Source organism: Myxocyprinus asiaticus, chromosome 33, assembly GCF_019703515.2.
Source record: "Myxocyprinus asiaticus isolate MX2 ecotype Aquarium Trade chromosome 33, UBuf_Myxa_2, whole genome shotgun sequence".
NCBI lineage: Eukaryota > Metazoa > Chordata > Actinopteri > Cypriniformes > Catostomidae > Myxocyprinus > Myxocyprinus asiaticus.
Window position 1 is genome coordinate 4,493,134 of NC_059376.1, and position 25,426 is coordinate 4,518,559.

A 25,426-nucleotide genomic window follows, 5' to 3' on the forward strand; every position below is an offset into this window, starting at 1 on the left:
ATTTCTTAGTCTTTTTCACTAACCACCTGCAATCTAGTTTTAGTAGGCACAAACAGCACTGAAATTGTGGTGTGTCTTGAGTATTTAAATGAAGTCATTGTCATTGCTTTCCATGCAAACACGTCTCCTTTCTATGTAAATTAGGCCTATTATTATTGCTTCATTCACAAAAAATACCTGGTGCAATTTACATCATGCTATTACTGCCAGATAAAAGAGGTGGTCAAATTAATTTTATTTAAAAGAGATGTTTGTGTACATTTTTTGTCGAACATATCAGCAATAATTCTTCAAATAATTATCAATTGATGGAGAAGAGCATTATAACCAGACATAGATTGAGATGTGCGGTGTTGTCAAATGCACTTTCAGGATGTTTAAGAGATAATTTAGTGATGCTGTACAATTCTGGCAGGGTTTGTGAGATCACGGTGGTCTGCTGCATCCTCTGCTATGTAGCGCTCAGAATCAGCCCAAAAGATCAGAATTGTGCATGCAAATTGCGTTCAGCAGCGATTTTGTGGGTGTGTTTGCACCGTTGCCTAATCTGCATAATTCTTTTAGTTAATCAGGTGCTGAACCTGCATAGATTGCACATGAAAAACGAAAACATGTACCATGGGGGCATAACTCTTGGATGCACACAGTCAGACCATTTGGTACAATTTACTGTAACTGCTGTCACACCCTTGTTGCTTCACATGAGGCCCCTTTAATGTTGAGTAAATGCCAGAATCCCCTGATTTATGCCAAAATCCCCCACATGTGCCTACAGGTCATGTGCTGCCGTATGGAAGCACTCTCGCTTTAGAGGAAAACCTTATTCTGCAAGGAGGGGTGGCACTGGGCCAGGTATCCCATCACAAGATTGTTATGACAGACTAAACCATCACAGACTGGAGAGCCTTATTTGTTGTATGTCCTACACTGCCAGCTTTGCTTCTCTCTGGTTGCTCCCTTTGGGACTGATGCTCTGGCACACAAATGGCCTCCGTATTTCAAATATGCCTTCTCTCCTGTGAAGTTGCTACACCAAGTGCTGTGCAAAGTGAGGGAGGACAGGGTGTCTATTCTGTTAGTTGCACCACTTTGGCCCAAATAGTTTTGGTTCCTAGACCTAATTGCGTTGTTGTCCTTGGGAGATCCCACTAAGAGTAGACTCAAGCTTGTGGGAGAGGGTTGAGAGCCAAGCCAAGGGTTAACAATATCTGTCACTGACGCCATTTTGTATCCCCCACAATGAGGCGACTCTATGCTTTTAAGTGGTGATTGTTTGCGTCTTTGTGTGCCTCCTGTGGTCTAAACCTGGCCAGTTGCCCTGTGTGTTATTTTGCTCTTCCTGCAGGAGAATTTAGATGCTGGAATTTCCCTGTCTATGCTCAAAGGTCATGTGGCAGCCATAGCCATGTTTTGTGCTGCTGTGGATGGTTTGTCTATAGGCAAGCATCCGTTTGTTGTCAGATACTTGAAAGTGGTGCTAAAGGTGCTTAAGGCTCCACCATTTGAGCAGCTGGAATCCATTTGTTTTCACACACTCTCTATTAGGATTGAGTTGCTGTTGGCGCTCGCTTTGCTAAAGCATACAGACTTGCAGGCCTTTTTTAAATAGCCCTTGTCTGGAATTTGCTCCAGGATTTTCGAAGTCATACTTCGAATATGGTTTGGTTATGAACCCAAAGTGCATTCCACCACTTTTAGGACACAGGTTATATATTTGGGGGTCTTTTAGTATCAGAACCTATTCAGTGAGGAGCATGGTGTCCTTGTGGGCCTGGTGTAAGAGCACTGACCTGGAGGATATATCTTTCATGGAAGAGTGGGCATTGCCTCACACTTTTGCAAGTTTTTCTAACTTCATTTAGAAATATGTACATGATTAATGGATGATAGACAGCACTAAATAGTGCCTCTTTTATGTTTTATCTCACAGATGGATGAGTTGACGGCTGCTCTGGAAAAGACCAGAAATGATTTGGACATCACACGGCAGCGGTTGTCGTTTACCCAGAATTCTCTGTCTGACCGTGACCATGAGCTAAGCAGGATACGAGAAGATCACAGTAAACAGCTGACAGAGATACTACAATTAAAGTAAGTAAAAATTAACACGTGCATTTCACAACAATGAACTCAATGTTTGTTAGTGTCCATATGCATGCATGAGCTGCCCACAAGTGCAATGATCTATCAAATACATTATTAACATACATACAGGCACAAGTTATTAATTAATTAATTACTTTTTGTTCGTGACATCTTGGACTTTCATTGACACCTAGTGGTGTGGATGCAGCATCATTAAAAATTTATAGATTTCAGTTACAGATGCCATTGTAGAAATTCACTATTCACAATCAGCCATGATTAATTTAATCCAAGAGTGAAAGTGTCCAATAACAAGACAGTTACTGAGATTAAGCGAGTAGTATTCAGCTGGTCATGTGATTCTAAAATGGCAGCCCCATGAGGGCCCTGCCCCATGTAGAATAAAACAGCTTTTATAAGGTTAAACTGAATATTAAATACAAACATTAAAATAAATGAAAATTAACAATATAAGTCTGTCAGGAAGTTTTACGGTACACTCGAGACTGATTTTGTGTGCACATATTTTAATGTAGAGAACATCATTAATTCTTCAAATGTAATTTAACTAAATAGAGAAATGCAGTGAAATACATAGCAAAAGCTAACCTCTCTAGTTTTTCCAAGAGAATAGCAGAAAAAGAACGAGTATCTTTTAGTTTCACCTTGCAGAAATATTCTGAATAGATAAACACTCTAAGGAGCATATTAACTTTTTTGGAATAAAGGCTTAAACAAATAATTATCTTAATCGGTGGTGTGGATATAAATGTGGTAAACATTAAGAGATGGACAGACGACCTCCGCTGTGAAAATATCCCTTCAGGTCAGAAATTCAACATTGTGCTCAGGTTTTTTTATGAATGCACGCATGGGAATCATTATGTGTGAATCGTGTGAATTATTAACATAGATATTTCAAGAAGTGGAAAATATACTGTATATGATAAAGTATCTTAGTTAATGTTACTCTTGAATAAGCTCAGATTTTTAAACGCACACAATAAACAATGGATAATTGGGGCACAAATGAACACTTTTACCCTAAGTGTAAATAGCATCTGCCACACATCCTGGCTGGAAACACAAATTGAAGACAAACCGAACCCCTAGTGTCACTGCTGTGGTATGGGGTGTAATGATGGTGTGGATGTGCTTTTCTTCGTGTGGACAACCCCGGTTCGATTCTGCCTTTTGACATACTTTTTTTCCCATCCTGCTTCGTGTCTCCACTCATAATGTTTCCTTTAACAATACTTATAATAATAAATAAAAATGAACATAAAGTTTGATTTCCTCACAGGGATTTGGTCATGGTAAAAGTCAGAGAGTTAAGAGAAAGGTTTGATCTGGGTAAAATAAAAAAAGGACCCATGTTTTTGGGTGGAAGCCATAGATTCAATGCAATTAACCATGGTGTTACTACAGTAATATGGTTTTAATATAGTAACCATTTTTTATTTTGTGGTTACTACTACAAAATACCATAGTGAGACTATGGTTACTGTAGTACAGGGGTCGGCAACCTTTTTGACATGGAGTGCCATTTTTTATTTTCCTTGTCAAAACCTGCCTTTTTTATACAAAATAATTTAAAGTTAATGACAAAAATGTGCTTTTTTGATTAGTGATCAAGAAATCATGTGGAATCTTAAATATTTCTTATTTTATGTCATAATTTCTCAAAATCACACAGAGGGATAATAATCACTAGCACACAAGCAACAGTAAGAGAGGAGTAGACTATTTTATTTAAAAGTCCCTCGCACCTCCATGCCATTCTGGATTTTGATGTAATCCTTCCTCATGATAATACAGTGTGTTTTCATGAGCTAAATGTGAAAATAAACACTATTAATGTGAGGGACTCGACATGGAGATGAAGGTAGAATCCAAATGCAGGAAGTTCATTTACAATCAGCATACAAATCCAAAACACAAGGCAGAGACGTAATCATTGAAGCAGGCAAAGTAGTTGTTAACAGGTAATCAGTCCAACCAGGTAAACAGAGCAAAACAGTAATCCAAAATCGGTAATCCAGTAAAGCAGGCACAACGGTCATAACAAGTATACAGTGAAACTGGCAATATTTCTCAAAGTCACAATGGAAAAGCATGGCTATTTATATGGTTCAAACAGGAAGTCACCATAGAAGAAAATGGTTCAGTGTCAGTATTCAGGAGAGGGCTCCCTTTGGCGGTCGGCTGAAGGGATACCAGCCTCATTCGTTACAATGAAAGTGTGACAAGACTAACAGACTCGCGCAGCACGTGCAAATTTGCCCATGATGAGCCAATCAATTCAGGCAGCGGTGGCGCTTCACTTTGGTGAATCACAAAAGTATACGTGCCTGCAAAATCCTAAAACTTTTTTTCCAGGTTTAATAATTTATTTTGACTTTTAATCGTTTAATGTAGTTTTGAGAGTGACCGTCACTGTGCTTTAAGGAGGGTGTATGCTGGGTTGAAAATCTCGAGGATTGATAGTGATGTTTACTTATTTACCTCACGTGTTCTGAGGGATTGGGCAAAATGTACATAGACTGTCATCAGCTTAACCTCGCAGCATGATCAAAGCAAAGCAGGTGGGTTCACTCGCACAACTATTATTGAAGTGAAGCGCTGCCTGAATTGTGCGCTGCGCCACCAGCTCGTCACACTTTCACTTTTTGTGTAGCCTCCAATACAACAAAAAAAAAATGCTGCGTGATCATGAGGAAGGATTACATCAAGATGTAGATTGGAATGCAGGTGCGAGGGACTTTATATACATACAATAATAATCTACTCCTCTCTCGCCGTTGCTTGCATGCCAGTGATTACCCCTTCGCGTGCCAATATTGGCAAGCGTGCCATAGGTTGCTGACCCCTGCTGTAGTAAAACCATGGTTATTTTTTGTAAGGGAAGATTAGGGTTAGGTTTAGAGGTAGGGGTTGGTATAGTGTGTCTGTGGGACTAAATAAACACAATAAACACATTGAAGTGATACCCTATACTGTAGGTTAGTATTTAATTAGGGGTGAAAATAGTACATGCCACTATCTGCACGCGGGTGCAAATTGCATCTAATACTATTTGCACTTAGTGCAAAGATGCTTTTTGTTGCTATTTACACCTAGTGCAAATTGTCACTCTGTATATTTAAATGTTGTTGAAGAAATACAGCTGAATAGGAGAAGCAGGTTTTCTTCACTATTATTTACTCCTGTGCTTTTGGCAATATAATGAATCTGTTTTTAATAATCCTTTAAATGGAGTTGAGAATGAGGGTTTGGGTGGAGCTCACTCATTTAATCCCCCCATCACAATGTGAAAGACAAAAACAGCTGCTCACATCCACCCTTCAACAGTTCATCCAGCACTGGCTCCACCTACCCATAAATCCACATGCTGAGAGCCAGTTTACCATTGGATTCTCAGCAATCATGTTTGCTGCACTGCTTGAGACAGCAACTCAAGACGTCCACTTCTCTAAAATCACTGAGGGGTCAGAGACTGAAGTGTCATTGGCCATTTCTGCTGTCTCAGATAATACCTCCTTTTTTATTTCTTCAAGAGCTGTACTTGTTGTCTTGTATATGTTTTTTGGGCTGCATAGATCACATGCTACTTTTCAGTTTACCTCTTTAAATATACATTTCAAGGCTTCTCCAGTCCATACCTTCACTGGTCCTCGGAAAATCCATGCACTTGTAGAGAAAACCATGAGACTGATTTTCAATTTATAGATAGTCTCCCCATAAAAAATGTCACTTTCTAGCTGCACACTACAATCACCACTTGGAGTTTACTCTTAAAAAACATTAACATTTTTAGGTTATGAAAACAAAATGAAAAAAAAAATAATATTTTTTTTTACACTGGATGCTGTTAAACTGTTGAGGTTGTGTCTTTGATAACAGTATCTAATGCAGCTTCATGGGTATATTTTGCAACCAAATTATTCATACGATGACAAAAAAACACCACAAATTTGTTCCAGCCTCCTTTCATTGAAAAGAAAAAAAATTAAGTATGGGAATCATAAAGGTGTACTGCAGTGGTCCTAAGTTGTTTAACCAGCAGACTTTAGTTAACACCCCACTGTACAACAATTGCAGTGATGGGCAGACCCCCAATATACAAATATCTCACTCAGCAGGCTTTGATGTATGTCAAAGACAGGCAAAGAATGATTTGACTTGACTTGTCAGCAGCTCTGTGGGTCTAAAGTTGCACAATGTCCCTTTTGGTGGGAAAGTGGTGGTTGTAACTAAAATGTGGAAAATTTCAGTGCCTTTGTGGCCCCCTTGAGTGTCTCTGGCCCTTTATCTGTGCACATGAAAGGTTTGCGTGTGACTGTTTTTGTCTCATGATGACACTGCTTATGCCATGCACACACGTGAAGTGTGTGTGTGTGTCTGTATCGGGGGTGTAGATGCTGGAGTGTGTCTTTCTGAATGAGTGACATTTTGGGCTTGCTACGGTTGATTTGGACGCGTGAAGAGATGCCGGCCACATCTGTGTGAGACGCAGGGAGGGGTCAGGCTCTAATTGTTCATTCGCACGGAGGTGCGTGTCTCTTGTAGTCGTGGTCACAGCTGAGGTGTTGGCAAAGCAAACATCACACGCACTCGCATTCATAAAACCTGCGCATTATTATGACATCACACACGTCACACTCGTGCAGGGGCATGCCAGAGTTTGACACAGCTTTGGCCTCTGTTGTTACAGTATGCGTTTATGTCATCAAACCATCTTATACACAACAACAAGAATATCACAAAGAGATTAAAGCTTTCATACAGAGATTATGAGCATTTATACTGAATTCCCATTCATTTATTCACATGCAACTCTGAGGTTGTGAGCTACTGTAACTGCATTATGCACAGAATTTACTCTGTACTGCCTACAAGAGTTTTCAGTAGTTATTTCCAGTAAAATTTTGTGATTCTCTATAACAATTTCAATACCACAGAAAATAAAAAATGCTGCTGAACACACACCTTCTTTCAAAAAGTTTTAAAATGGAATAAATACAAATGATTTCACTCTTTTCATGTGATTATATATCTCAGTCTTCTATTATCAAAGTATATCACATGTTCCTAGAAGTACATACAATGATAACTTGTAATAACGGTATGTGTGTGTAGAAGAGAATTACAAAATGACTTAACTGTTACTAAAGTGGGTCGAACAAAGCACTCAAAAGTTGAACTTGTTGCATTTAAGATACATAATAACTTAACAACAATGAAGTTACAATAAGCTGTTCCAAAATAACATTAGGTATACCTTGAAATAATGTATGAACTCTGAAAGTATTTATTTTTAATAATTAGAGGTGCTAACTTTAAATTTAATATTTTTATTATGTTTTGGTCTGCTGCCTTTTTAACAGGATTAACAAGAGAAACAGACATTCACAAATGCTTCTCTCTCCGCATATTAGTCACTTTCTCATACATGTCTATAGATATATGTGTATGCGTGTGGAATGTAGACAGACGTGGATGGAACAGCAGGTAAATATAACACAAAGGGAGAGTGTTCAGCAGGGTTCAACATAATCACACGGGATACCTTGTCATCGACTCCATTCTGCAGAGTTACTGACAAGCACCATATCCCATCAGACATCAGTTCAAGTCTGTTTACCTTCCTCTGTGACTTGACCGTAGCTTCCTGCTTTTTTAGGAAGTAATTGCATTTATATATTCAGTGATGAGCGTGATTCTGAGATTCCTTTTTCCCTCTAAGATTATAATATTACTCCACTGGTGGTTTGGGTAGAGTTAATAAAATATGCATTGTTCTTCACTATATTACATCTTGTACAACAAAAACAACCCATTGCGCAGTTCACTTTTGGCAACCCTCTGTGGATGTTTCAGCTGGAAACTGCTCAACACTTCTCACTTTGGCCACTGGGGGCAATGCATCTAATTTTGGTAAGCACTGACCACATTTAGCTCAATAAATGTCAACCTACAGACCTTATTCTCTACAGCGGCATCTTTGAATTTTGACGGGAATGACAACGAAGCTGTGAGGGATAGACATACAATCTCTTCAATAGGCTGTACAGCAAGTATTTTTGGATCGTTCAGTGAACAAAACATTGAAAAAATGTCTTTCCAAGAACATTCAGTTGAAAAAAAAAAAAAAGATGGTGCTACTGTGAATAAGATCTACTGATTCCGAATTCACAGTGAAATCTGTCTGCAGGGTTTGGCAAAATTCTGATTGTAAGAATTGGCTCCTTTTCAATGAGTTGGAAGTTGAATAGAACTGTCCCCACCCCACAGAATGTTGAACTGGAAATTAAATTAAAATGACAGAAGGAATAATTTACTGAATTGCAATTAAAAGAAAATCAACATAGTCATACAACATACAGTATGGATTTCATTTGTCCAACACAACAACATACTGAGCAAAACAGATGAATTCTTAGGTGTTCTGTTAAACATTTCCAACTTATAAGCCGCTTTATGTTGTTTGGTGCCTTTTGAAGACTATGGTGTAAATTAAAGCATTCTGGGAAAATTAAGTGTTTATATTAGTGCTGTCAGTCGATTTTTTTGACTGTATATATAATTCTTTTCCTGTCAAAATACATTTAGTTTCTGCTTAGAAAAGAAAACATTATGTAACAATAATTTATTATTAACATTCTCCAAACAAAGTTATACACAGTATAACGACAGAAATGCAATAAAATAGCACCAATTCAAGTAAAATTAAACGTTTTCCAAAGACTAAGTGGAAGGTTGACTAATTGAAAGAACTAGTCCTCACACAGTAGATTGAGTATTCATTAAATCTCTTAAACTTTAATCCACCTTGATATTAGTCATGGCTACTCAGTTTGCTACAGCAATCATAAAGTCACATTCACATGATTCGTGCCATTTCGAACTACACTTGAAAAGTGCTGTAGAGAATGTCTTGTTTTGCTCTGAGCGCTGGACTGTTCATGTAAATGATACTTTATCCAAATTGTCCAGTAAGATGGAAGCGCAACACGGCCCTGGGGAAATGCTAATGCTTCACTCCAGTGAGTCATGTGAATTCAGCTTTTCACAGGTCCCATATGGGTTTGTTTTGTACAAAATTATGGTTAAGAGGTCCTTCTCCATCGCTTGATCGTTGACATAGAACCGCTGTTGTGAGTGTTTGTTGTGGTGTGTATCAGTGTAATAGAGTCCCCAGACACATTGCAAAGGTTCCACCCTATTCCAACCTGTTTTCTTCTTCTTAGCATGTACATTGTGTGCCAAGCCATTGGATTGGTTCTTCATCAGCAACTTGATGTAGAGCCGGTAGGCCTCCATCAAATCTTGTCTGAAAGAAATCATTGACAATGTGGGACATGGTCTGTAGAGCACTGCGGCTGCAGTTTGGATCCGTGGCTTGCCCCCAGCAAACCAAGTTGGCAGTTCGTTGACCCTGGTCGGTTCAGAACCTATTTAGCGTGCACCATAGGCATCGTCGAAGATTAAAGCCAGCGGGATAAAGAGATGGTTTGGCTACTCTGGATCAGTTGACAACCTCTACTGCAGCTCACTCAGCACTCCAGGCCAAATTTGCTCTGATGTCTTCTGGCGGCTGACCTAGCCAGACAGGATGTCTTGATGACAGAAAAACTGCTGGATGTGATGTGATGTCCGCATGTACTGGGAGCTGATAGTTGTTGTGCATCTTGGCCAACATCTTTGCAGTGAATGTGTTAAACGTTAAGCGCAGGTGTTAACGCATTAATTTTGACAGCTCTAGTATAAATATATACTGTTTAACCAAGTTGAGTTTTATTCCTAGGAAGGTAACTGACTGACTGGGCACCAATTTTTATTTTGTCCAGTTTACCATGTTTTTAAGGCTCAAGCGAGAACTTCAAGCAACTTAGTCTCAGATGCTGCTTTTTCCTGTTTACCACCCTTGGGGGAAAAAACGGTAAGTGCCTCACATGAGTACATACATATCACACTAATGAGAGCTCAGCAATATAGCATCCCCTTCATCTCTGCCGAACATGAACATATAATGCTCGCCGATTGTGGGGGTGCAGATCAGAGGTGGGTAGAGAAGCCAAAAACTTTACTCAAGTAAAAGTATAATTACTTAAATAAAATAATGACTCAAGTAGAAGTAAAAGTAATAATGTTATAAATTACTCGAGTAAGAAAGTATCCAATAAAAAGAAGACTCAAGTAGTACTAATGTACAGCACCGGGTGCTCCTCCCCCTCCACCACCTGCGAGAGTACGGCCCCCAGCCCTCTGTCTGAAGTGTCCGTCTGTAAGACAAAAGGGAGAGAGAAATCAGGTGAATGTAAAAGCGCCCCCCCGCAAAGTGTGGTTTTCACTTGCGTAAACGCCTGTTGACACTGCTCCATCCACTGGACCGGGTCTGGAGCTCCTTTTTTAGTGTGATCAGTCAGAGGGCTGGTGACGTCCGAATAATTAGGCACAAACCTTCTATAATAGCCAGCCAGCCCCAGGAACTGTCTCACCCCCTTTTTGGTCTTGGGCCTCAGGCAGGTCGCAATCGCAGCAGTCTTGTCAATTTGGGGATGCACCTGCATGTGGCCCAAGTGGAACCCCAGATACCGTACCTCCACCCGCCCAATCGCGCTCTTCTTGGGGTTTGCTGTGAGTTCCGCTTGTCTCAGCGATCTAAGAACCTCTCTCAGATGCTGCATGTGCCACTGCCAATCATTGCTGTAAATTATGATATCATCTAAGTAGGCAGCGGCGTAAGCCGAATGCGGCCTGAGGATTCGGTCCATGAGACGCTGAAATGTAGCCGGGGCTCCAAACAAACCGAACGGAAGCGTCACAAATTAGTGTAATCTAAACACCATGGAGAAGGCTATTTTTTCATGGGAAATTGGCGTCAATGGGATCTGCCAATAACCCTTTGTCAAATCCAATGTCGAATAAAATCAAGCAGTGCCCAACCGATCGAGCAACTCATCAACGCGAGGCATTGGGTATGCGTCAAATTTAGACACCACATTGACTTTTCTATAATCCACACAGAACCGTACAGACCCGTCGCTCTTAGGAACTAGAACAACCGGGCTGAACCAATCACTGTGGGATTCCTCTATTACCCCCATATCGAGCACTGTATCCAATTCTTCCCGGACTTTCTGTGCTCGGGCAATAGGTAGGGCAATTGGTTTCGATGTGGTGCTGTATGAGGTTCATACGACCCGGTAGAGGGGAAAACATGTCTGCACACTCTTTTTGCACCTTGGCAACCTCTGCGAGTTGATACGGTGAGAGGTGGTCTCCGCAAGTAACCGTTGTGAAATGATTGTGTTTTGTATTCACCTCTGGCTCGAGCTCCGCCCTCTATGGGACTACCATAGCCAACATCACAGGGTCCACCTCCCTCCACAGTTTCAGGAGGTTGAGGTGATATATTTGACATGCGCCCCCTCTATCGGTTCGCTTTACCTCATTATCGAGATCCCCCACTCGTAGTGTGACCTCAAAGGGTCCTTGCCACTTGGCGAGTACTTTGGAGCTCGATGTGGGGAGTAATATGAGTACCTTATCTCCCGGTGCAAATTCCCATAGCCGAGTTCCCACCATACAGTCGGCTCTGTCTTTCTTGAGCTTGGAGCAAATTCTCCTGTGTTAGTTGCCCCAAAGTGTGGAGTTTTGCTCTAAGATCAAGAACGTATTGAATTTCATTCTTACTGTTTGATGTTTCCTCCTCCCAAGCTTCGCGTATAACATCAAGCACGCCGTGCATGCGCCGCCCATACAGCAGCTAGAATGGGGAAAACCCAGTGGAGGCTTGCGGGACCTCACATACTACGAGTAACAGGGGATCGAGCCATTTGTCCCAGTTTCTAGCATCCTCGCGCACGAACTTACGAATCATGTTTTTAAGGCTTTTATTAAATTGCTTCACCAGGCCATCTGTTTGTGGATGGTAAACGCTGGTGCGGATTGATTTAATGCCCAATAAATCATAAAGCTTGCGTAGTGTCCGTGACATAAAAGTTGTGCCCTGATCGGTGAGGATTTCTTTTGGAATCCCCACCTGGGAGATTATTTTGAAGAGTGCCTCCGCAACACTGCATGCTGAGATGTTGCGCAGGGGCACTGCTTCCAGATATCGTGTTGCATAGTGCACTAGGACCAATACAAAGCGATGTCTGCGTGCTGACCGCTCTAATGGCCCGACAAGGTCCATTACAATTCTCTCGAAGGGGACCTCGATCAGCAGAAGAGGGCGCAATGGCGCTTTTGGGGTGGCCGGTGGATTCACCAGCTGGCATTTGCGGCATACCGCACACCACCTGCGGACATTGCCGGCAATGCCCGGCCAATAAAAATTGGCTATTAGGCAGTTCAGTGTTTTTCTTTCCCCTAGATGATCTGCCATGGGATTATAATGAGCCGCCTGGAACACCATTTCCAGACGGCTCCGCAGTATTAAGAGCTGGGTTGTATCTTCCTTTGTTTGAGTGTCCTGCATCACTCTATACAACCGCTCATTTATAATTGCGAAATAAGGATATGAAAGGGTGACACTCGGCTGGAGTTGTCCATCGATCACTCTCACTAGGTCTAAGGCGTGCTTGAGGGTTTCATCTCACGACTTCTCCAAAGGGAAATCCCCTTCGGGAAATCCCCTAGGGGGATTCACATCTCTTTGCTTTAGTGCAGGACCCATCCGTGCATATTCCCTTTATCACATTTCTAAATTCAGGCCAATTAGTCCCTAAAATCAGCGGATGGGTGAGGCGGGAACTAACCGCGTCCTCCACTCTGTTTTGTTCCCCAAAATTTAATCACAAGGGTCACCACAGGGTAGTTGTGAATATCCCCATGCACACACTTCACCCTCACCATTTTAGCTGTGCCTAAAGCCTCGTGTTGAACCAAGCGTAGGTGGATAGTGTTAGAGACATATCGCATGTGGAGGCTTCATGCCATCCACCGCGGCAACCACGCTCAACTCACCATGTGCCCCACTGAGAATGAACCACATTATAGCGATTACAAGGAGGTTACCCCATGTAACTCTACCCTCCCTAGCAACTGGGCCAATTTGGTTGCTTAGGAGACATGGCTGGAGTCACTCAGCACGCCCTGGGATTCGAACTAGCGAACTAGCGAACTCCAGGGGTGGTAGCCAGCGTCTTTACCACTGAGCTACCCAGGCCCCCTGCTGGATAGTGATGGTGAGTACCTCCCTTGACTCTTACCAGTCGGGGGCAGCCTGCAGACTGTTGGGATCCATCACAGGGCATTGATCCCTGAAGTGTCCCGGATCCCCGCAACTCCAGCAGACCGGCCCAGGCACCACGCCCACACCTGCGTCGGCGGACACTTCCACCTGAGGGGGAGAGTGGCGGGGCACTGTTGATGCTGTGGGTGATGGGAAACCCGTCGGTGGCGGGACTCCTCACCTCTGCGGGGTAGGAACGGGCTCTGGGGAGAGAGCAGAGTGAGAGAGAAGAGGGGAGGGGGAAGAGATTGGGGAAAACATAAGGGAGGGGGAGAGAGAGTGGGCGGGCTCTTCCGCTCCCTGGTATGCCGGCTTCATACAGCGACGCTGGGCGGTGGCACTGGACCCACTCCGCCATTCCTCTTGGCAGTCGATGGATTAGCTGCTCCAGCACCACCTGGTCGACAACTCCCATGACATTGTGATCCCCCACCAGCAGCCATTTCCGGCAGGCATCTCAGAGCCCTTGGTGAAAGCAAACGGGTGGCCGGTCTTCTCCAGCTTCTTGGACCGGAAGAGCTTCCGGTACTGCTCAGGACTACGGCCAACCCACTGCAGGATGGACTTCTTCAGGTCTTCGTAGGCCAGGAGGTTAGCCGCCGGCAGTTGTTGTGCAGCACGCTGGGCTTCCCCGGACAGAAATGGGAGGAGCCGGGCTGCCCACTGATCTCGCGGCCAGCTCCAGATCTCGCCAGTTCTCTCAAACAAGTCAAGGAAGGCTTCCGGGTCATCTTCCGCCCCCATCTTCAGAAGTGTGGGTGGGGGCAGGGGGCTGTGGTTGTCCGGGGTTGTGGCCGGGGCTCTCTCCTGTCTGAGGAGGCTCTGAATCACAAGCCATTCCTCTGCTTGAGCTCGTAGGATCTCAAAGAACCAGCGTACTTGGTCTTGACAAAGCTCAAGCAGGGATTGTTGGTGCATCTGGTGTAGGCTGGCGAGGGACATGAGGATCTAAGCCAACTGCGAGGATTTCATGGGGCGTACTTCAGGATCCCGTGTTTCGGCACCAGTGTAACAAACTTCACAGCAGAATGGAAGGAGAACACAGGGAAGCGGGTTTTCCAGGCTCAGCCACTTCAGTGCTTTTCAACTTCACAAACTCATCAGCTTCACAGGCACGTAGTCACTTAAACACATTAGATTTTACAGGCACGTAGTTACTTAAACACATCAGCTTAACAAATACAACAGAATGAATGCAACAGCTTCAGGAGCACCGTGGATTCCTTGTGCCAGATTCTCTCTCTCTCTGCTGGTGGCGAGGCTGTTTATATGTCGCTCTCCCTTTGCTCACTGGAATTAGAGACAGGTGTTAATAATCTAGCTCAGGTGCAAGCCCCTTAACGCTTTCTCTCTCTCTGGACGGATGCTTGACCACGCCCCCGTTTCCACAGTGGTGATATGCACAAAGAACTGAATCACCAAAAACACGAAAAGAAGAATGTGAAAGTGGAGATTTATTAGTAAAAAAGGATCTGTTTCTCACCCACACTTATCAGATCCCTTCTGAAGACATAGATTGAATCAGTGTCATTTGAATTCCTTTAATACTGCCTTTATGTGCTTTCTGAGCTTCAAAGTTTTGGTACCCATTCACCTGCATTCTTGTATAAACTAACAAAGCTGAGATATTCTTCTAAAAATCTTGGTGTTCAGCAAAAGAATAAAACACATCTGGGATGGCATGAGGGCGAGTAAGTGATGCGAAAATTTTCAGTTTTGGAAAAATGATTCCTATAAGGAGATGTTAGAAAGAATGCTAACCTTAAAGGAATAGTTCATCCAAAAATAAAAATTTGCTGATAATTTATCACCCTCAGGCCATCCAAGATGTATCTGAGTTTCTTTCTTCATCAAAACAGAATTTAAGACTTTTAGGATTTCATTTCAGGCCTCCTCCCCTAAACAATGCTAGTGAATGTACTCCATTTTTTGATGGTCCAAAATGCATATTTAGGGTGTATCAAAATAATCCACACGACTCCAGTCGACAAATAAATTTCTTCTGAATGCAAACAATTGATTATTTTGAGAAACAAAACAATACTTATATACTTTTTATCTACAAATATTCGCTTCCGTACATCTCTGTGATGCATGCTCATGAGAGGGATGATGTAAGCTCATTGGTAAGGTCATTTGTCACGTGGAGGAGGAGGCAGGATGCACGTCATTGTTTCAAATAGAAACTTGCACAGAGCACAGACCAAGTGCCATTCACAAACCAGAACAGTCCAAAACAATTTCAAAACAATATAAAATAAAATAAAATATCATTTCCAAATAATAATAATTAAAAAAACAATGTAAAAAATGACTCGCTTCCTGACTCCTCCTCCACGTGACGCGTGACCTTACCAATGAGCTTACGTCATCCCTCTCATGAGCGCACGTCACAGAGATGTACAGAAGCAAACATTTATAGTTAAAAAGTATATAAGTATTGTTTTGTTTCTCAAAATAATCAGTCGTGTGGATTATTTTGATGCACCTTAAATATGCATTTTGGACCGTCAAAAAATGGAGTACATTCGCTTGCATTGTTTAGAGGAGGAGGCCTGAAATGAAATCCTAAAGTTTTAAATTCTGTTTTGATTAAGTTTTTTGGCGTTGTTCATGTGTTGAACACGACTCGAGTGACTTGAAGTTCCGCTGTCGTAAGAGTCCCATTCAAATATCTCAATAAATTACACTTGTATTAACACTTATTAAATTAAAACCAGTAATGTAACGACAGGAACACAACCCATTGTAACGAAGTAACGATGACAGTTATGAGGACAGTTGTGAATTGTGAATTCCTGTGGAAAATAATTGGTCTGCATCTAACAGTCACAAACTCCAGAACTCTGTCACTGAGCCACGTCTCCATGAAAACAAAGACGCAGCAGTCTCTAAACTCACGCCGCGTAGTCTGCTGGAGTCAGATGTAGTCCAATTTATTGTCCAGGGAGCAGACATTTAAGAACAGGATAGACGGTAGAACCGGCCGGCTAGGGTTTGTTTTTAGCCTAGCATAGACCCCGCCCTCTTGCCATGCTTCCGCTTCCTCGCACACCGCTTATGACGTCCCCTCCTCCGGTCACCTGCATCAGGCAACGCCGAGGACTGTAGGCCTGTTCCCTGCAGCAAGCCAAGATATGTAGCTTCTCCAGCAGATCATCGTGCAGCTTAGTTGTTGCATGATTTCTATACTGTAGCAGTGTCTGGCGATGGTAGACATGAACACTGGTTGCTCCGATGTGCATGTGCCATAAAAATTCAGGCTAAGAAACAAAAATAGCACCACTTTTGGATCCAGAGCGCCGCTGCGTGCTACTGCTGCCTGGAAATTGCACCGTTTCGGATCGCAGACTGTGTAACAGTTTCTTCCCCCAAGCCATCAGACTCCTCAATATTCAGAGACTGGACTGACACACAAACATACACACAACTGAATGCCGTCCGACTCCCTTTGCAATTTTTGCACATTTCTGTATTATCTACCCTAATTTTTTGCTTTGCTGCTACTGTATTCATAAAAATACTGTATTTAATTTCTTGTCACTTTCTACCTGGCTGCTACCCCAATAAATGCTATGTCCATGTATGATATAAGGTTATCTGCTGAACGTACGTTTACATTCACAGCATTTTCTATTATATTGCTATATCTTTTTGCACTACCTGTTTTATCTAACACTTTCACACTAGAACTGTGTACTGTCTGTGCTGCACTGTCTCTTACTGTGCCTATCGTCCTGTTTTTAGCAATTATTGTACTGTCTTGTACTATTTGCACACATGCACTTTATGTAGTAATGTGTAGGTCTTATTTAGTTCTGTGTAGTCTCACGTAGTTCTGTGTTTGTAATATGTTGTTTTTATGTTGTTTTATGTAGCACCATGGTCCTGGAGGAACATTGTTTCATTTCACTGTGTGTTGTACTAGCTGCATATGTTTGAAATGACAATAAAATCCACTTGACTTGACTTGATTTGAAAAGTAAAAACGTTTCATCAGAAATTTACTTGAGTAAGAGTGAAAAGTACCCACCATGAAACATACTCATAAAAGTAATTTTTTTCCAAAAAGTTACTCAAGTACTGTAATTGTAACTGAGTAAAGGTAGCGTGTTACTACCCACCTCTGGCGCAGATAATTACATTCAGGTAAAGCCACTTGTTATGGAGAAAAAAGGAGGTTTGTTAGGCTTGAGCCAATGAGAAACTCTCCTAAAATCTTCACGCTCTGTATACCATTCTCTCGCGTCTTACTTATAACATCCCTCAGTAGCCACAGAAGAAAGTTAGCTGGAGGACAGGGGAGTGGCTTCAGCTTTCAGAACAAAAGCAAGCCAAGAGCAAAGCATGATTAGTTTCATATATTCGTAATGAACATAATCAATCTCAGCGAGCAATGTGTCACTGAGGGCTCAGCCTAGACAAACTACAGTGCTCATACTGAATGGGTAAATCACTTAATACAGAGAAAAAGGAGGCACACAAAGCTTGAGCCTGCAACAAACCCTCAACAAACCCTTCCTAAAAATATCTGTGCTTTTTATCCCATCTTCTCATGTCTTACTCATACGGTCCCTAGGAAGCCACAAAAGAACAAGTGGGAGGAGGCTTTCATTTTTCGTTTTGGATTTCAGAATGAAAGCAAGCTGCTAGAGCCAAGTGTCATGAGTTTCATGCACTCACATTGATCACAATCAGTCTTAAAGAGCACTGTAAGAAAACAGCGCACCTGCACATCAGACAGAGAGATGTAACGTTCACAGGGGGAAAACACTTGCAAAACAATGCCATCTTTAAAAAGATATGTTTTTCTAGTTTTACCCAATATACTCTTTTAGGATTGCAATGTAAATACCCTACAATCCCCTAATAGCTTTTGAAGAGGTGCTATTTTGCTGGCGCACACAGGAAGAAGAGTAGAATTCGTTCCTACTGACCGGGTGCAAAACGAACAGCGAAACATTGGTTTAGGGTTCCAGAGGCATGAGAGATGTGCACGCTGCTCTGAAAGAGAAAAATTCTGACTGTGTGGTGCTGGGTTCCAGCTTGTATGCTGCCAATCAAATTGCCCTGATGGTAAAGAGTTTCAAGGCCACTGACTCCTGAGTGGTGTTCACATAGCATCAGCTTACCTTTGAAAGGGAACTACACTTAAAGCAGTTATATTTTGATTGTATATGTTTTAGAACTTTTGGAGTTATGTCTTTACATTTCATTCCGTTTTAATTGTACTTCCTTAAATTAAAATTTGAATTACAATTTGGCATGATGTTTGCTACCTCGATTCATTTTCAATTTAAATTCAGCAACTGAACTGGAATTTAATTGCCATTCTCAATTTAATTGTAAATGGTGTCCTTGCCTCATGTTCAGTGAGAAAGTAATTGACCAGCAGAAACTGTAGGGAGTGAGAGAATAATATTGTCCATCATATACTTCTACACAGCATACAGTATCTTCAACTTTACCAGTGGTCCAGAAGTGTTCCAGCATCCAAAAAGGGTTCCAAGTTCCCAGCTGGATTCATTTCTTTCTGTTTTTTGCTTTTTTTAGCCCTCTCATCGGCTCAGACAGCTGGAATTGTAACTCATTACACCATAACAAAATGAGAGTGTGTTCAAACCTACTGGCAAGTGTTGTCAAAAGTATCAGTACTGAGAGGTCACGTGACACCATGCAAGAAGCAGACGTGTGAGCGACAAGCTCTGCGCACTTTGCTAAATTTTTTATTATTTTCATGTTATAATCTGGTGAAATTTGATACACCCAGTTACACATTTGCTCTTTGAGGCAAAACATGGCAAAGAAGTCAAAATCTCTGGCTCTGTAGACATTAAAAGACACTCATGTGTCCAGGATGAAAGCCCCGACAGGCCTACAGACCGGGGACTCGATTTGGATGGCGCGGCGGGAGAGATGATCCAGCATCAGTTGTTCAACATGTTGGTGATGTTGACGAAGGTTCTTGCTGACTTGGAGGATCTTGCTGTAATACGTCGATCGATTACGGAGATGGAAATAAAATTCTCTGAATTCAGGCCAATTAGTCCCTAAATCAGCGGATGGGTGAGTGCGGGAACTAACCGTGTCCTCCACTCTGTTTTGTTCCCCAAAATTTAATCACAAGGGTCACCACAGGGTATTTGTGAATATCCCCATGCACACACATCACCCTCACCATTTTAGCTGTGCCCAAAGCCTCGTGTTGAACCAAGCGTAGGTGGATAGTGTTAGAGACATCTAAGTATTTACATGTCCCAATCAGGCAATGTCTTTTATTGAATCAGTGGGTGAGTAAACCATTGGGTGTTTCTCATGTGAGTGGGTCGCTGTACTTACTCTGGCTTTTGAGGAAGCTGGGCGTCATTTTGGTTTCTTTTTTCTTTTTGTTTTGGCTCTGCCGAATAGCTGGAGTTTGTTTTGTGAATAACACTTTTACTTAAACTTTTGCAGTGACGAAAGATTACTTTTGCATTGAAGTTCCCAGCAAGTTTGAGAGTGGACACTACGGATGACCGCAAAATATCTACATGCTCACACAAAGGATGTCTTTTATAAAGTTGACGGATTGTGTAAGTCATGGTATATACTTTTATGTGGCCTCCGAGTGAATTGACTCGACCATCCGGGGAACCGGGATGCCGGTTTTGTTTATTTTTGTATTGGTTCTGCCTAGCGGCTGGAGCTTGTTCTATTGAATAACACTCCTTTGGAACAGCTGTGGATTAATCTGTTTGTTCTTCGTGCTTATTCCTCCTGCTGGCTGGAATTTGTTTTGTTGAGTATTTTTATGGGATATTGGAATGATTACATCATCCGCATAACAGCCGGCTCACTGAACATTCGTTTGTCTGTCCGAGGAATCTGAACGGTTTTATATCAGCTGGAATTTGTTTTGTGGAAGATCACACCTTTGAGACAGTTCTGTGAATGAATCTACACGTTCTTTGTGTTCATTCTTCCTATTCACTGGGGTTTATTTTACAAAGTATATTCTTTTATGTAATTTTGCCTTACAAATTTGTGTGGCAAAATTGAGCAATCCGATGGCAAAGTTGTCATGGGGGCTTGTGGGCGTTCATGGACCTTTTGAGTTTAGAGGGATTGTTGCCGGTTGGCGCTTTCATGCGCGGGGTTAATGCACACATTTTTATTTTTTCTGTTTGTTTTGTTCAGGGGGAAGTTCGGGGTTTGACTGTTTCACTAATGGGGAATGTGGTCTGTATAATTTTGTTTTTGACACAATTTATTTTTTCTATTATATAAAAATGTCAAATGTTAATATGAGTGTCCTATCTCTATCCACATGGAATGTAAATGGGTTGGGGCACCCCATAAAAAGAAGGAAGGTTATAACTTTTTTTAAACGTAAGAAATATGATATAGTGTTTCTTCAAGAAGTCATTATATTGGCAAATAAACATCTACAATTCAAATGTCTCAATCAGACTAAAGATAAATTAGGGAGAGTCATTATTGTTTTAGCTGAAATTCAAGGGCAAAGGTTGATTTTTGGCTAATATTTACACACCTAACGCTGATGATCAGGGCTTTTTTGTAGATCTTGAGGGGATGCTGCAAACCACTGGCACCCCTCATGATATAATATTGGGAGGAGACTTTAATCTTTTGATGGACTCAGTCCTTGATCACAGTGAAGCAAAATTGTGTAAACCCCCTAGAGCAACATTGACGCTTCACAGGATGTGTAAAAATCTTGGTCTTACGGATATTTGGAGACTTTTGAACCCATCTGGTAGGGACTATACATTTTTTTCATCAGTCCATAAGATTTATTCTAGAATAGATTTTTTTTTTTTTTTTTTTGATATCCAAATCCCTCATTTCATCTGTTGTTGATTGCTCAATTGGAAATATCTTAGTCTCAGATCGTGCCCTGGTGAGTTTAGAGGTGTTGCCATATACAGAGAAAAAGAAATCATATAGTTGGCACCTTAATGTGTCCCTTTTGCAAAATCCTGATTTCCATCAAATGTTAAAGACTGAAATCAATGTTTATATGGAGACCAACTGGTCCTCAGTATCCTTTGTGGGCATGACTTGGGAGGCACTTAAGGCGGTTCTTAGGGGTCGGATCATACAGTATGCCTCATTGACCAAAAAATCCAAAGCATGAAAACTTGTGGAGTTGGAAGGAAATATTAAAAATGCAGAGGCAGAGCTGAAGCACCGTTTGTCATCTGATGGCCTCAGAGAATTGACCCGATTGAAATACAGATATAATACTATTTTGTCGCGGAAAGTGGAGTTTTGGCTATTCAGGGCAAGACAGTCATACTTTGAGTGGGGGGACAAAGTAGGAAAACTTTTGGCTAGATATATAAAGCAGAGATGTAAACGTTTAGATGTAAACATTTTGTCAAAAATTCTGGCTAATCGATTAAGTAAAGTTATGACATATCTTATACATATAGATCAGGTGGGGTTTATTCAAGGCCGTAGTTCTTCTGATAACATTAGGCGTCTCATCAATATCATGTGGTCAGTAGCGAATGAACAGTCTCCGGTTGCTGCCATCTTACTTGACGCCAAAAAGGCGTTTGATACAGTAGAATGGGATTATCTTTTTAAGATTTTGGAAATGTATGGGTTCGGGAGTACTTTTATTGGTTGGATTAAGCTACTTTATAGACACCCTGTAGAGGTTAACTCCCTGTTAATTCAGAGTCTGGGGGATGGAGCTTCAACTTCTCAAGAGATTATGGGAGAGAGATTTAAATTTGGGATTGGAGGAGGGAGTGTGGGCTAAGATTCTAAAAAATGTCAAGTCTACATCTAGAGATTCGAGGGTGCGTCTGATGCAATTTAAGATTTTGAATCGATTATATTGGACCCCCTCTAGATTGTATAGACTAGGTCTTAAAGATACACCCACCTGCTGGCGATGCCAATCAGAAGACGGGGACACAACCCATGTTTTTTGGGGATGTGTTAAAATACAGGAATTTTGGTTAAAGATTCAGGGATTTATGTGTGATGTGTTGGACACAAGGTTTTCATTTTGCCCCAGACTCTGCATTTTGGGTGATGGGGAAGTCATACATTTTGGGGATAGCCACTTGAGAGGTTGGGTCCTGGCCGGAGTTATGGTGGCCAGGTGAATAATACTCAGGGGGTGGAAGACGGCTGGGGCACCCTTGTTTCAGGAGAGGTGCGGGGAGATGAGTGAGGTTGCGGCATTTGAGGAGGCAATCTTCAAAAGGTTAGGAAAGTGGGATTTGTTTAATAGGAAGTGGGGTGGATATTTGGATTTTTTGGAGGGTTCTCGGGGAGGGGCAGTGGAGAGAGATTTTTTATTTTTTATTTTTAGTTTGATGTGCATGTGCACTCTTGCTTTTTGAAAGTATTTTTTTTTAGTTTGTTTCTAATTTTTTTGCTATAATTGTAAGAGACCACTGTAATGCATGTTTGTGTCGGGTGGGGGGGATGTTCAGGGGGAAGGGTTTAATTTATATATCTGATTCCGTATTTTATGTTGTGTATATTGGTTTTTTATGAATGGAATCAATAAAAAATGTAATAAAAATAAAAAATAAAAAAAGGATCGGTACTTTGGTACCAAATAAACGATAAGTGTTTCTGCAGTACCGGTAGTACCGAGCACAGACTCTGTCTGGTACCAATGTGCTGTCTGGCTGACACACGACTGCTTCAAAAGGCTCACAAGGTTATTTTGAACGCTTGCTCTGCTACGACTTTTGGAAATGGAAAATTAATAAAATTTAAATCATAATATATCCCAGTGTGATTTATTAAACCGCTAAAGGCTGCAATCTTAGTCTGCAAATGAGCTGTGTACTTTAAATGAATGTACAAATCCAACAGCTTATACACTGTAAACTCCACAGACATTGAGAATCATTCACTTTGTATGAGATGACAAAGCGGAGGACTAATCCATTGTAAAGCATCTATTACATGTAGACTATATTGCATATTTATATAATAAAATCACAGCATTTGCACTTTAATCTCAACTCAACTTTATTTCAAGAGCACTTAAAACAAGAGAGTTGATCAAAGTGAAATAGTAAATAAAATTTAAAACATAACATTTCAAAATTACCACATACACAAACACCAGTAATCTAAAATACAAACACTCCAAAACTGTGTCCTATATTTCATTTGTCAGACTCAAAGGCCAGTGTAAAGAGATGAGATTTCAGACGTGTTTTATTCTTCAATGATCACACTGGGCTGTGTGACGCAAACTGTTTATCTGGAAAAGTGAAGCTTCCAGCAAAAAACAAGTCAAGACATTTTTATTTATATAGCGCCTTTCACAACACACATCGTTTCAAAGCAGCTTTACAGAAACCAGGCTCACTGTGGGGGCCAGTTCCCCTCTGGCTAACATCATGAATATAATGCCAATATTACTTATGTATAGTGCAAGTCATGGTTTAAAATTATTAAACTAAGTGTTAAGGGTCAGTGTTTATACAAAGATTTTGTATGAACTGTAAGATTAATGACTAATGTCTTTGAAGTCCATCCTGGATTAACTGCAGAAGTTCACATAGATGCATTGTCCTTGTTAGTTAGCTAATGAAGGGTTTTGTTGGCAATTAATTGATAGTCTATTTATTCCATTATAAGAGTGTAGTGCATCATTAGACCGAGGTGATGCAGGCAGAGATCAGTGAGGTGCATCGTAGTTCAACCGGCAGGTAATTTCGGTGAGGTCTATCCTAAGTCCAAGGTTCAGGCAATGGCATGTAGCAAATTAGCTTAAAAAGGGAATTATTTATAATTAATTATAACTGGTTATAATTAATAATAAGTATTTAGATGAGATCTTAGAATTAACTGTAGCAGAATCGATATTACAATTACTTGATCTGTCCGTCCACCGAGCAGACAATATAATTATTTATCAATTCTAGGAAGATTACTTTCCTGGCCAAGGAACAAAAGCCTTCCTACTTATACAGTGCTAGCAGTAGTTTAGCATGTAGCAAGGAGCAACATTCAGTGACTTTGAATTGTGAGCGGAACACAGAGACAATCAATTGTGAATATAAGGGATTTAATAAATGAAACTATAAATAACATACAAACAAACTAAGCAAAACATACATATATAGAATGAAGGAAAGTAAGAAAAGGAGAGAGAGAGCAAAGAAGGCAGTATTTCACATCAATTAACCACAACCTAAATGAGAATCATCAGAGGCACAATTCACCTTAAAAGGGGTTCAAACTTAAACGCGCATCTAATCAGTTGTAAATGGTTACTTGCATTGGTTTGTTGCTGAATAAGAGTCTTGATGCGGTAGACGAGGTTCTCGACGATTTCTTTAGGAGTGAGTTGAAGAAGTCCACAGCAAATCCACAAAGTTACTTGAAGGTAAACACTGCCAGAAGGTTAAACTCAAGAGGAGAGTTTTGGAGTGTGTTGGTCTCAAGAAGAAGAGTTTTTAGCGATGATTAGTCTGCGTTCTGGAGTTTTAATAGTTCATTGCCGCACCCATTTTGTGGGTGGAGTGGCCAATCAGAGGCATGCATTTTGAGCGGGAGAGACATCTTTTGTCTCCATTTATGGCCCATTCACATTTTATTGCTGATCTGGACCGCTAGTGCAGCTTTTAATTCAAAACATAGTAAGAATTGTTCAATGCATTTCACGATCACATGGTGTACATTATTGTGTGAGAAATAAAGAGAAGATCATTTTGATACCAAGAAGGTAACCTCCAGACGATATTAAAGCAGAGATACACTCATACACTTGAATATAGGCATTTAACATCTAACTAATACAAGTAAAGGGTTTTAACTAAGTTAATATAATAGGGGAATATACATACAACACATGCATATAGCAGATACATTTATAACTGCTTACTATGGCCTAAATAGAGAAAATGTCTTTAGGTGTGTGTGTGACGTGTATTGGAATTACTGGAGACAGACAACTGCTCTGGTGCCTGGCACGGGGGTCACCCCCCTTTCTGTGGAATGTGTTTGAAGCTTGATGGAGACACTCCAGAGGCGACCTGTTTTAGCATCCTTTTGATAGTGATAAAGACCATCTGCAATTTAGCACCCATATAAATGTAAACGTGGAGGCCA

General features: G+C 41.2%; 1 protein-coding gene across 1 annotated transcript in view; it reads left to right on the plus strand.

The window, feature by feature from the left end:
* The window catches only part of LOC127424757 (ERC protein 2-like), a 113,179-nt gene that overhangs the window by 1,206 nt on the left and 86,547 nt on the right, over nt 1-25,426 (plus strand). The window contains exon 2 of the mRNA XM_051670193.1: nt 1,931-2,091. Coding sequence (XP_051526153.1) covers nt 1,931-2,091 — 161 coding nt within the window. The remainder of the gene's footprint in view (nt 1-1,930; nt 2,092-25,426) is intronic.